Here is a 14,335-nt window from a genome sequence, read left to right as displayed (position 1 = left end):
CGCGTGGTGTGAGGCCCGCCCTGCTGATGCAGGGGACGCGGGTTCGAGCCCCGGTCCGGGAGGATCCCACGTGCCATGGAGCAGCTGAGCCGGTGAGCCATGACCGCTGAGCCTGCGCGTCCGGAGCCTGTGCTCCGCAGCGGGAGAGGCCACAGCAGGGAGAGGCCCGCGGACCGGGGGGGAAAAAAAAAAAAAAAAGATACAAAAAGAAAAATGACAAAATGATCAAATGCTAATCGTATCTGAAACACTGTTCAGAGGCCCTGAGGTGAGCCAACCAAGATGAGTAGCATAAGCAACGGGCTTCTTTCGTTGTCCAGAAAATGCTGCTGCACAGATGAGTATGTAAGGATGGTCAAGTAGATACTGTCTAAGGGTGACACAAAGCAGAAGGTAAGGAGGGCCGTTCCCACCACCCCACCACAAAGGGGGTCTGGTCCAGCTCATCCTTCCTGGCCAGACTTTCATGTCTGACTACTAATCACCTGTATGAGGAAACAGTAACTCTCACCAATTCATTTCACTCAAGGTAATATTTATTTGGGCAAGAGACACTTAAATTGTGAACTTACTTCCAAAGGAACTATGTTCATCCACAAAGATGAGATAAAGAAACCACTGTGAAAAAGCATTTACAATCATCCTCTCTGTACTCAGCTTCACAAAAGGAAGAAAAAAGAGCCTCCGTGGATTACGCCAACACGAGAGTCCCTAATTCCAAGTGTGAGCTCTGCCTGTTACCTTCCAATGGAGAAAAGTGAAATCCTTGAATGTAATGAGATTTGGTAGCTCAAAATCACAAACAAGCCACCTGAACAAATAATCAAATATCAATGATGAGGGACTAACATGTTCTATAAATGTTTCTTAGATACAGTTTTCAAGTGAAAATGGAAACCTCTGAGGAAGCCACCTTAACTCCTCGGCATCGGAACGTTGGTGAATGGCTTAGGCTGAGAATCAGAGCCCTCCCGTGAGACCCTGCGAAGGGGCAGCCCGGTGAGAGGAGGCGACTGATTCACGGAACCAGAACGGAGACAGGATAAAACCGCACTGCTGACTCCTGCTGGCGGTGGGGCCAGTCCAGCCACCCGCGTTTTAGAACAAGAAGCCCAGTCAACACCAGTGCTTCGGCCTGATCTTTCTCTGGCTCTGACCCTGCCGTTGTCTGACTTCCCCCACTGGGCACCCTCCCCCGGGCAAAGTAGTTTCTGTGGGAGGCCATTCCCAGGCCTCTGCAGAGCTGTTTGCTGAACAGAAGAAATGCAACGGAGCTCTAATCCTACTGAAAGGAGCCTTAAGACAAGCAACTGGATCTTCAAAGGACCATAGCATATCATGATTTTAATTAGAGAACTTGCCTTAGCAATCTACACTTACTCTCATGTAGAATACACTCAATTGCCTCATTTTAAAGATGTTTTAAGTGCCAACGTCTCTTTCTATTTAAAAATAACCTCCCTGACCACTCCTTCATTTAACAGACATCTACTTAGCGCCCCTTCCAGCCCAGACACTATGTGGTTGGGATTCTTCTGCCCAGGGAGGGGCCTCGGCTATGCTGGAGGCTGGTCTCAATGAGGGCCGGGCTGGGGGCGGGGGGTGCGTGCCCCTCCCACCCTTCCTTTGCTTGGATGCTTGGCTCTCACTCTTCTGCTATTACCTACATGAATTCTGTGACCAGCAGCCAGGCATTCTCCACCTTCATTTGTATTAAGCACTGCTTTTTTTAAAGAAAACACAATAAAACAGGTTTACAAAAAAGTCCAGAAAAATTCTCCAGGTCTGCCCACATGTGTCCAGCTATAGTCACTCAAAAAGTCAACCCAGGGCTTCCCTGGTGGCACAGTGGTTGAGAGTCCGCCTGCCGATGCAGGGGACACAGGTTCGTGCCCTGGTCCGGGAAGATCCCACATGCCGCGGAGCGGCTGCGCCCGTGAGCCATGGCCGCTGAGCCTGTGCGTCCAGAGCCTGTGCTCCGCAACGGGAGAGGCCACAGCAGTGAGAGGCCCGCGTACCACAAAAAAAAAAAAAAGTCAACCCAGACAGTGCAACAGACAGAAGCCACCTCTGCATATCCCAACAAATATGAATTACCTGAAAATAGAAGCAAACACAAAATTTCAACTAAAAAAACTATAGATTTAGCAGCTGTGTAAAACACAGCATCAATTATTCCTTAAAAATAATTCAATTTCCTGCTTTTATAATTTGTAGTAAAGAGAAATTACAACTATTAATGAAATTCAAATCCTTAAGAGTGAAAGAGAAACGAAGGCTGTCCCACAAGCACCCCACCGGCACAGACACTCACTCCGCGATGTTGAGGTGGCCACAGGACGCTGCTGCATGGAGGGGCGTCCAGCCCTCGCTGTCCTGCTGGTTCACACTGGCTCCGTTCTCCACCAGAAACTTCACCATGTCCACATTTTCATCAATACAAGCCTGAAAAGAAAAGTCCATCCATTTACTCAGCAAGTACTTACTGAGTTCTACACCACGCCAGACACTGCTCTGGGCACGGACAATGCAGCAGCGCTGATGAAATATTAATTTCCATTTCTTGCACCCTGACGCAAGTGTCCAGAGAGTGACTTCTCAGCTTCGTGATCTTATGCAAATCCCTGAATTCTTTCCATGCCTCAGTATCTCAGCTGTGAAACAGGTATAATGATATTTAATCTTATTTATAGTGCTGTTAGGGTTAAACGAGGAAAGTGACTTCTAAAGTACTATAAGTGGGTGAGCTGTTTCATCATTATAAAAAAAAAGAGGGAATGTTAGGAACCACTAATTTGCCCATGAATTTTAAAGGAAAATAGTCACATAGGATGAAATGCAACTTTCTCAGTGGGAAGTTGCAGTTTATCTTCTAGGGTTGCTAAACTATCCCCACTTTGGTGAGAAAGGGTGCAGTGATCCTTTGAACAGAAGAAATGTATTTTCTTTTCATGTATCTTCTGAATAGCTGCAGACAATATGGCAAAGTATGTTTGCAGTTGTGATTGGTTAGGCATCCTTAGCTGCCCAACTCACAGCAACAATGAGGAGAAGGCAGAGAAGCTTTCTGAATAAAGCCTTCCGGCCTACCAGAAGCCCAAAAGGAACAGTCAGAAACAGCAGTGAGGCCTGCCAAGACCCAAAGGTCATCTAGACTATCGACAGAGTAAAAGGAGGCAAAAAGGCCACACCGATAAGAGTGACCATCATCAAGGCTTAGGTGGATCCAAAACAGCTGAGACAATTCAGGACCAGAAACAAGTGAGATTCCTCTTTCTAAAACTTGTCTCTTAATCCCCTCCTTTTCAAAAGAACAAAGGTTAAAGCTTTAGCTGAGAAACAATTATCCGGATCAAAATGATTTTTATAACAATATTAATAGATGATTTGCCTTCTCTGCTGTGTTGACACTTGCACTAACAATGCAAAGCCACGGTGGGGAGAACTCCTGGAGCCTTTGCACAAGTCAAGGGAGGCACCAGAGGGTGCGGGTGCTGACTGTACTCTTCCTGGCCACATGCTCTCAAGCAAAACAAAACTCAAAAAAGGCCAGTTTCACTCAAGAATGACCTTGATGAAGCAGTAAACATCATTAATTTTATTAAACTGTAAGTGTTCGTAATATTCTGTGTGACAAAACAGCAGGCACACATAAAGCCCTTCTCCACGTAACAAAGCACAGCACCATCTCTAAGCAAAAAGCTCCTGTGCATCTGTTTGAGTTGCAAGATTGACGAGCAGCTTTTCCACAGATGCTATTTTTCCTCAAAAGAGCAACCAACAGGTAAATTACGATGATTAAGACTTGAAAACGAACAAGGTGAGCCCGTCACTTCAAAGAAAAAAACCTAATATTTGTTGCCAATGATAAAATTTGACCATCCAATTAAAATCAGAATTTTGGGAAACATACCCACTACCCTGAGCTTGACAGCTTCCTAATGCTCAGTTTTCTGATGCGGTCAATGGGATTATCAACAAATGTGGTCTTTTGATATTAAAGACTGAAACATATTAACATCTGGAAGATATGCATAACTCAATGAACCCATATTTTCCACATCATCAGACGCATGGTGTGAGAAAATCATGCATGGGTAAAAGATTCATTCAAAATACAAGTTAGGCCACTGGATTTTAGTATCTCAAAGTAAGAAAAGTCCACTGACATGGCTTCAGATTCCACACTGCAACTAACATTTAAGAAACTACTATATACTTACTGGCGTTTTAGTATACTGCCAAGAATACCCATAGTTGTCTGGACAGACTATTAAAATACTCCTCCCTTTTCCAAACAGACATCCATGTGAAGCCAGATGTTCTTTATATACTTTAATCAAAACAATGTATCACAAGACTGAATGCAGACACTAAGGGATTTGTAAAAATGTAAAACAATGCCACTCTTCTCATGCCACCATGTCAATGGACTTTTCTTACTTTGCTTTTGTTTTTGAAAGTATATAGCTCTTTCCAATTAAAATATGTGATTTATATGAACATGTAATGGGTTACTGCTATTTTAAATGAATTAATATTAATAATATTTTCAAGATTTTTCAGTAATATATAATAATACTTATGAACGAAAGCTCTTTGGGGTCCTGAATAAGTTTTCAGCGTGTACAGGATTCCTTAGATGAAACAGTTTGAGAACTGATGTCTTCAGTGAAATATACCAAGGGATATTTTATGGTGATAATGAGCGACAGTTTAAACAGCAAAAGGTTACTGTGGTAAGAATTCAGGCCAGGGGCTTCCCTGGTGGCGCAGTGGTTGAGTTTCACTCAAGAATGACCTTGATGAAGCAGTAAACATCATTAATTTTATTAAACTGTAAGTGTTCGTAATATTCTGTGTGACAAAACAGCAGGCACACATAAAGCCCTTCTCCACGTAACAAAGCACAGCACCATCTCTAAGCAAAAAGCTCCTGTGCATCTGTTTGAGTTGCAAGATTGACGAGCAGCTTTTCCACAGATGCTATTTTTCCTCAAAAGAGCAACCAACAGGTAAATTACGATGATTAAGACTTGAAAACGAACAAGGTGAGCCCGTCACTTCAAAGAAAAAAACCTAATATTTGTTGCCAATGATAAAATTTGACCATCCAATTAAAATCAGAATTTTGGGAAACATACCCACTACCCTGAGCTTGACAGCTTCCTAATGCTCAGTTTTCTGATGCGGTCAATGGGATTATCAACAAATGTGGTCTTTTGATATTAAAGACTGAAACATATTAACATCTGGAAGATATGCATAACTCAATGAACCCATATTTTCCACATCATCAGACGCATGGTGTGAGAAAATCATGCATGGGTAAAAGATTCATTCAAAATACAAGTTAGGCCACTGGATTTTAGTATCTCAAAGTAAGAAAAGTCCACTGACATGGCTTCAGATTCCACACTGCAACTAACATTTAAGAAACTACTATATACTTACTGGCGTTTTAGTATACTGCCAAGAATACCCATAGTTGTCTGGACAGACTATTAAAATACTCCTCCCTTTTCCAAACAGACATCCATGTGAAGCCAGATGTTCTTTATATACTTTAATCAAAACAATGTATCACAAGACTGAATGCAGACACTAAGGGATTTGTAAAAATGTAAAACAATGCCACTCTTCTCATGCCACCATGTCAATGGACTTTTCTTACTTTGCTTTTGTTTTTGAAAGTATATAGCTCTTTCCAATTAAAATATGTGATTTATATGAACATGTAATGGGTTACTGCTATTTTAAATGAATTAATATTAATAATATTTTCAAGATTTTTCAGTAATATATAATAATACTTATGAACGAAAGCTCTTTGGGGTCCTGAATAAGTTTTCAGCGTGTACAGGATTCCTTAGATGAAACAGTTTGAGAACTGATGTCTTCAGTGAAATATACCAAGGGATATTTTATGGTGATAATGAGCGACAGTTTAAACAGCAAAAGGTTACTGTGGTAAGAATTCAGGCCAGGGGCTTCCCTGGTGGCGCAGTGGTTGAGAGTCCGCCTGCCGATGCAGGGGACACGGGTTCATGCCCCGGTCTGGGAAGATCCCACATGCCGCGGAGCGGCTGAGCCCGTGAGCCATGGCCGCTGAGCCTGCGCGTCTGGAGCCTGTGCTCCACAACAGGAGAGGCCACAGCAGTGAGAGGCCCACGTACCGCAAAAAAAAAAAAGAATTCAGGCCTGAATTCAGAGGGTAACTACTACACTTAAGAAGCACCTATCCTACCAAGAGGACTTCAGGAAACCCCTCCAGATAAACCGCGTGTCAATACCGCTTAGAAACAAAGGATGGATGAAAAGCGGTTGATTCAATCTAGAGGATATTTAATTAGGCAACCTTGGTTACAAAATGACATCTTCATTCATTTCCCCCAAACCGTTTGATACTCTTTTTACAATTAGTGAGATTAGCTAAACATCTCAACCTAGATTTGATTTGATGTCGCATAATATATTCCTCCAACCTGATCTTTTGAGGCCAGACGACTTTTATAGTCAGTATTCACGACAGTCTCTTTTTCAACAAGCAGCTCCAAAAATTACATTTCTTCTATGATGTTTTCTCAGGTTGATCAATTTCGACAACTTTCCCCATTTATACTTCTTTACCAGGTAAAATATTTCATAACTATTCATAACATTAAAAACTATTTCATAATTATGATTATCACTAAATCTCTCATATACTGTATGTCTGCCAGTCTATAATCCCACCAGGCAAGATTTAACCAACCCCTTGCAGAGTACCTCACTAAAAACTATTAATACTTTAACTGCGAGGATGGAAGAGGGCATTTAAAAAAAATTTTTTTTTAATTAATTTATTTTTGGTTGTGTTGGGTCTTCGCTGCTGTGTGCGGGCTTTCTCTAGTCGTGCCAAGTGGTGGCTACTCTTCGTTGTGGTGCATGGGCTTCTTACTGCGGTGGTTTCTCTTGTTGCGGAGCACGGGCTCTAGGTGCCCGGGCTTCAGTAGTTGTGGCTCGTGGGGTCTAGAGCGCAGGCTCAGTAGTTGTGGTGCACGGGCTTAGTTGCTCCGCGGCATGTGGGATCTTCCCGGACCAGGAATCAAACCTGTTTCCCCTGCATTGGCAGGCGGATTCTTAACCACTGCACCACCAGGGAAGTCCGAGGGCACTTTTCAAAAAGGTGCTAAAGTCCAAGGAGAAGAAAGTGTTTTAGAGGTTAAGTACTCTCTCTGCCCATGCAGTCATAAACTCCTGTGTCAGGAAGGTCAAATGTGCCATCTTGACCTGTGTTAAGCAGCTGGGTCAACTGCTCCTTGCTTGGCTGCAAATGTATTTGGCTCTGAAAGAACAGCCTGAACACTTAGCCAATGGCCACACCACCACTAGGCAGAATTTTGGAAGCCAGTGTTTTCAAGATGATTCTTCACCCTTTGCAGATGATGGCATCCAAATTCCTGAGGCTAAAATAACCCCAGCTAGTCCAGGTATCAAACAGGAGAAAACCTGTCTTTTCTCTTTCCTCCCCTCTTACTTATCCCCCTTCCTTTTCTTAATCTCCTTCACCCATCATAACTTTAGTTCTCTTCCTTTTCAGTTTCATAATTTCCGTCTATGAATCTTGAATCCTTGATACAGTATTTTTTTTAAGAATGACACTGTGAGGATGTCCGAGACAATAACAACAAAAAGCTGGTCTAATCTGCGACGTAATCTGACAAAGCATCAATCTCCAAAGAATCATTTCAGAGAAAATAAAGCAGGACAACTGTTAGGTGATTCCCAACACCCTCCACAGAGTGCAGGACAGTGTATCGTGAGAAGCATCAGCTTTGGAGCCAGGCGGACCTGGGCTCGTGCCCCAGCCCTGCCAGCGCACAGAGTCTTGAGCGAGAACACAACCTGAGCGCCAGTGGCTCACCTGGAGCACGGGAATGCTGCCCACCCCGCAGGCCTTAGTGAGGGTGTAGGAGATGAGCCCTTGGCAGAGTGCGTGGCACTGCTGTTGTCAAGCCCACTGCCCTCCAGCTCCAGCACCCTTTGGGAGGAAGGCAGCTTGGTTGCAAATGTCTTTGAACGAGCAAGGTTCGGGAGCCTGTTTGTTAATCTGCCTTCAGGAAATTCCCTCTAGGGCCCAGGATCCTGCGGGTTCCTAGGGTCAGGAGCCATAGGACTCAAAGAGTATGTCCACAGTTAACTAAAGAGGATCGTCGTCGGGCAGACCAGCCAACAAATTTGTAGGACAGTCACTCTCATGACATGTCTTGGAGTGACCGTTCTCTGTTCTTTGTTTTTGTTTTGGTTTTTTTTTCCCCTCCAGAAGAATATGACTAAAGTCATGGAGGAGAGACAAACAGTCCCTGAAAACCTTCTCAACTAAACAATGACTAAATTTAGACGCCCTCTGCCCACTCCGTCTGCAGCTGTGCTGCTGACTCATGGGGACCAGGCCGGCAGGATGAGCAGACTCGCCATCTACGAAAGCCGCGCCCGGGGCCGTGGCCCCCAACGCTGCGCCTCCACACAGGGCTGCGTGAGCCTTCCCCATACACAGGTCTTTCCTTTTCTTGAACAGGCAAAGAAGGCTAAACAGCTTCTGATGTGACTTTTGACATCAGTGGGAAAGCTCTTCTTTGCATTTAACCCTATTCTTTCTGCTGTGGCTTATGTCCATTTCTTTCTATTTTCCTTCCCTAAAGACATGCAGAATATTACTAAAGTAACAACTTGTTCTAAGCTCCTTGAGAAAAAGAGATATTATTTAATTATTAGTCCAGAAAGCTATCAGAAAAATTGCCAGGTAATAATTTAAAGCTTCCTAAAGTCAGCATGTCACAGTTCCCTGGCAATGAGAAGCTACCTCCAAGGAAAATCCTTGATTTCAGCGGTAAAATGGGCAAGAGTACCACAGTCCCTCTACTGTACCTAATACTGCTCTCTCTACAGCAAGGGCTGATGGTTGACCAGTGCCGGAGCTAATCTGGGAGTGTAGGGGCCGCCTTACAAAACAAAGCCTCCTCCGTTCCCAAAATAGCCTGCAACTGTCACCGCCACCAAGCGCCACCGGTCCAAGCGCTGACCTTGCTGTCGTGTCTCGGGACACTGCTCAGGCTACCTGCCTGGGCCCAGAACGGCGTCTCCCCAACAAAGTCCCGTCCACCCCAGCACAGGGGACATGCTGACGCTGGCCTTGGGGCAGCGGGACGCCTATTTGTTTGGATTTTTCAGCCCACGCTTGCCTTGATTTCCACAAATCAGGCTGACAAAAGTGCTGGGAGATGACGATGCTCGTAATACATCCCCACTGCATACCTTTAACTATTTTGTCCTTTATACTCCCAAACTTGGGTAATTCAATGACAATAATTTACATATAGTGTATATAACTCAAAGTTTATATAATTCCCCAAATTATATAATTTCAACTTTATGCTGAAAACCCTAACTGCCTGGAGATAACAGCAAAGAGCCTAATTTCGTTCACAAAAATATTTATCAGCCAAACCCCCTGAATCACCTATATGAAATTCTCAAGTCATTGCTAGCAAAGCTAGAATGTAAATTCCACAAGGGCAGGAATCTTTGACTATTTGTTCACTGATATATCCCAAACACCTAGAACAGCACTGGGCACCTAGTAGGACACCAAAAGATGTCTGTTGAATAAAAAGAACGAATGCCCAAATGCACAGGAAGTCATTTTCTATACGTTCTGTTGATTCTCGGTTATCTGGACTCACCAAAGGCTTCTCTCCAGACTAATCCCACCAAAATCATACGGCACATCCAAGTACGGGCTGGGGCTAGACTGAGGACGCTGCATATTGATGCCTCCCATACATTTTGTTGTGTTCACAGATCTCCATTCCTTTGATGCAGTGTGTTGAACAGTGGCCCCAAAAAGATACGTCCATGTCCTAACCCCTGGAACTGGAGAGTGTGACCTGACTTGGAAAAGGGGTCTTCGCAGGTGTAATGAGGTTAAGGTCTTGAGGTGAGACCCTAAGTCCAATGACAAGTGGCCAACTAAGAGGTAGGCAGGCACGCAGGCAGGGGGAGATCTGACAAAGGCAGAAGAGGAGGTGGCAGTGTGACCACGGGGACAGAGACTGGAGTGATGCGGCCACAAGGAACGCCAAACGTCACCAGGACGTTTGCAGTGTGGTCCCATCAACAGCCTGATTTCAGACTTCTGGCCTCCAGAGCTGTGAGACAATAGATTTCTGTTGTTTTAAGCCACGAAGTTCCTGGTTATGTGTTACAGAAGCTGCAGGAAACTAATACGACTGGTGCGGAACAGGAAGTCGGAACCTAGAGAGCCTGCCACGTCCTCACACCCTGGTACTAACAGCAGCGGGTCACCCTTCTTTGCCAGATGAAAGCTGGTCAAAAAATTAATTATACCACTTCTTAAGATACAGCTGCATTTAACAGAAGGTTTTAGAAGGTTTTTCGATCAATTTTCAGCCCAAAGAGCAATTGCCCTGGACGAGCTGACCAAGTGCTTGCGTTAGGCACGCTGCTGCAGGTGCTCTGGCCGAGGACTGGAGCTGACGCTCGGGGGGCAGTGAGTGAGCGGACTCACTCATTCATGGTGAGCCCGCTGTGGACACAGCGTGTCTGAGCTCAAAGTCCCCTTGCTCCAGCAGGGCAGCCTCACCGTGGGACAAGAATTCAGACGAACAGATTCAAGGTGATAAGTCAGTACATTTGGAAATCTCAACCATCAGCACAGATCAGCACGAGAAGGCTCTACCTTACTGTAGTTCATACCGCCTGACCCAGTGCTTGAGTCAAACCTTCCATTCCGACCGTGATACAGTGTAACCACTACTTAAGTGAGAATCATAACAGCAGTCTGCTCCAACAGACAGGTGACCCAGCCACTGTCAGCTCTGTGTGAAAGACTCACAGCCCCACTGGCATGGACAGTTTGGCTCCCAGATGGTGAGAACTATATTTGATTATGTACTCAGTGGTCAGGCAGGCTCTGGACACAGATCTGAGGCCTTTCAGGAGAGAGAGCCAACAGAGACATCAGAAGGAAAGAATTTTCCATGGAGTGTGCACTAAGATTCTTGCTCTCGATAAACTGGCATGCTATCCCCAGACTGTAAGTGTTCATAATTTGGGACCAGAGAACACCTTCCTTCAGTTAAGAGCAAGTATTATACTGTCTAAGGGTTGACCGTATTTAGATTTCAAAAATATGTTCATTCTGGGTTCTAATACGACATCCTCAAAGTGCCGCAAGCCCTAACCCTTCTAATAACGTTTCCCTCAACCTTCCCCGTGCATTTAAATGAAGAAAAGCCCATTAAGTTCTCTTACAGGCATCACCTTGGCAACTTCTGTACTATAAAGGCTATATACAGCTAACCTAACTTTTGTCATCAAGGCAGGTTTCTGAAAAGTCAAGAAGAAGAAAGAAGATGAAGAAAGGGCCCAGAAAATGAAAGCTGCATCTTCTCAAAGCCCATGATTATTCTCAAACAGAAGTTTTATAGTTCCAGTCTCCAAATCTCTATCTGTCACTCACTGATAATCCTAATATTGAGGAAAAATAAATGAGGCCTAATAATCGTGGTAAATTCCAAGCATGAGTTTCTCTCAGATCAAAAGAGTATATATGGCTAAATCAGCCTGACACTTGTAGAGCAATAAGAAAGCCCCTGGAGAGATTATCTTCTTACAGATTGTGCACATAAGGGCTGAGGCATACCAAGTCATGAAATGATTCACCTTAACAGACTAGATCAAAAGAGGTTCCTTGGGAAAAGTAGACTGTAACAAAGCTGTAGAAGGAAGGAAGGAATGTGGCAGCTGGAACAGTCAGCATTATGACTTTGCATTCTACAGATGCAGAAACTAGCTCAGAAAAGTTAAATGAATTATTTAAGGTCACATACTCAGTTGTGGAACCACCTAAGTTTTCTACCTACCAATTTAGAGGCACCCAAAACAGTATTCATGGGCCATGCTCAAGATACCACTTGGCCCACGGAACTTTTTTTTTTTTTCTGGCTGCGCTGTGTGGCATGAGGGATCTTAGCTCCCCAACCAGGGATCAAACCTGTGCCCCCTGCATTGGGTGTGGGGAGTCTTCACCACTGGCCCGACAAGGAAGCCCCTTGTGTGTGTGTGTGTGTGTGTGTGTGTGTGTGTGTGTGTGTGTGTGTGATGGAACATTTCTAATACCTGACACTATCCTCCTAAAAATGGCATTGCTTTAGCATATACAGGGTAAACTGACATTAGTCTAGCTCTGCAATAATTTCATATGAGGAATGTGGCCAACTGGTTGATGTTGAGTTGGTCACTCCTGACTAGACTAAATGCAAAACACAAAGATCCCATTTAAAGTGCCTGGGTTACCACTGTTTATTAGCATGAGTCTAGATTAGAAACCTCCCCCATAGCTTGGCTACCTGTCCTAACCGCAGCCCAAGGTCCACCCTGCTGCCAGTTGGCATGTAAACTGCTGTCCCATGGAGAGGGATTTTTCTATTTAACTCCAGATCACTCTGTGCCCATAAACAAGTGTTTCACAAGCCACAAGAGTATGGTCTGAAAGCAAGGGCACGGGCAAGGTTCCACGCTGTCAAGTAAGCCTCAAAAAAGGAAGGCAGGCAATTCTGGGACCTGAGCTGTTGGTAAGGAGTAAAAGCCACAAAGAAATTACAGGAAGGTCAGACTCTCAAAGTATAAATCAGTACAGCAAATTTTATTCCTAAAAGAAGACATTAAGCAAGAAGTGATTATTTTCCCAGCATTTTCATCCAGAGTTTTGCATAGGCAAAGCTACTAATATATTAGTCCCTATCACTTACTGTCATGTCTTCCCATGGGCAGAGTCCTACACTGCAGAGGCAGCAGGGAACGCAATCACACAACCCTACCAGGTACAGTGCGGTAGTCTGCAGTGCAGACTATGGAATTAAGACTGCCTGGTCAAACCCTGGGACGACCAATCAGTAGCTCTGTGTTCTTGAAACAAGTGGTCTCTGTGTGCTTCCGTTCCCTCATCTGCAAAATTATCGTACCAATCACAGTACCTACGTCATGGGTCACAGATGAGCTAAGGTACACAAAAGCACTTAGTGCCCAGTATATAGTTTGATGCTATGGAAGTGTTAGCTGCTACTGTGACTATTAGCAGTATATTATTATTTTTGTTTAGTCTCTAAGAGCACAAGAAAGGGCAAAAATTATATACTTCATTTAAAATAAACACAAATATAGTATAAACTCTACGTAAGTTCCAACAGATGCCAACAGGCCACAGAAGTCGGGTTCTGTTAGTAAGAAAGAGAAGAAGTAAATGAGAGGTGGGACTAGAGGAAAAAGGAAGGACGACGAGCCAGCACTGGAAGAACAGCTCACAAGGGGGCTCCGGGCCCACAGACCGGGTTGTACAAACGTAACAGAGTCGCTGCTGTAGAGGCCCATCAGGTCTGCTGTTAGCACAGGCAGAAAATCTGAGAAGACAGATTTAAGTTGCAGACCTGACACTGACACATCACCAAAGAACAGGTTAAGACTTTATCTTAGTGACGTGTCCCTTGAGTGTGAAGCACTCTCATTCATTCACGTAACAAACATTTACTGAGGCCTATACTATGCCAGACATAGTGCTTAGGAAGAGAGGCAGGAATCAAAAATGAGGAAGACTTTACCATTTAGTGGTAGAAAAAGTCATTTAAATGATACATGCAAGAGGAATCATACTCTAACATAAAATAAGAGACATGTACAGTGTTAGAGCTCAGAGTACGACGTCACTAACTTTGTCTGGGGGTGACGGGGAGCACCTCCCAAATGGGTATTATTCACCCGCGTCATAAAGGAGGAGGCATCGCCAGCTGAAAGCGCAGGGATAAAGAGAATCAGAAGAAAGGGAACAGGACATACAAAGATCCAGAGGAGAGGGAAAAAAAAGTTTTTTGGAATGGTGAGAAGTTTGGCCTGTTTGTACTCAGTCGGGGGGCGGGGCATACATGAAAATCTGAACAGGGCTTCCATCTGCCAGACTGAAGAGTTTGAACTTGACCCTGCAGGCTAATGGGACGTGGAAGGAGGAGAGGCTGGTAGGGTAGACTGGCAGCCATGAAGGCTCCATATCCCCCTATAAAGACTTTAACCTTAACCTGAAGGCAGCAGGGAGGGCCTGAGGTTTTGAAGCCAGGGGGTGAGACCATCAAAACTGTCCGAGAAGGCTTCCCTGGTGGCGCAGTTGTTGAGAGTCCGCCTGCCGATGCAGGGGACGCGGGTTCGTGCCCCGTTTCGGGAAGATCCCACATGCCGCGGAGCGGCTGGGCCCGTGAGCCGTGGCCGCTGAGCCTGCGCGTCC

The 14,335-nt window shown here is 44.7% G+C and overlaps 1 protein-coding gene across 1 annotated transcript in view; it reads right to left on the bottom strand.

The window, feature by feature from the left end:
* Positions 1-10,791, bottom strand: part of PPP1R12B (protein phosphatase 1 regulatory subunit 12B) — a 155,549-nt gene extending 144,758 nt beyond the window's left edge. The window contains exons 1-2 of the mRNA XM_007456154.1: positions 10,762-10,791; positions 2,315-2,445 (exon numbers count right to left, since the gene is read on the bottom strand). Coding sequence (XP_007456216.1) covers positions 2,315-2,445; positions 10,762-10,791 — 161 coding nt within the window. The remainder of the gene's footprint in view (positions 1-2,314; positions 2,446-10,761) is intronic.
* Between the last annotated feature and the right edge of the window lie 3,544 nt (positions 10,792-14,335).

The sequence above is a fragment of the Lipotes vexillifer genome, unplaced genomic scaffold (genome assembly GCF_000442215.2).
Source record: "Lipotes vexillifer unplaced genomic scaffold, Lipotes_vexillifer_v1.1 scaffold1201, whole genome shotgun sequence".
Classification (NCBI taxonomy): Eukaryota; Metazoa; Chordata; class Mammalia; order Artiodactyla; family Lipotidae; genus Lipotes; species Lipotes vexillifer.
This window is presented reverse-complemented; position numbering and strand designations above follow the sequence as displayed.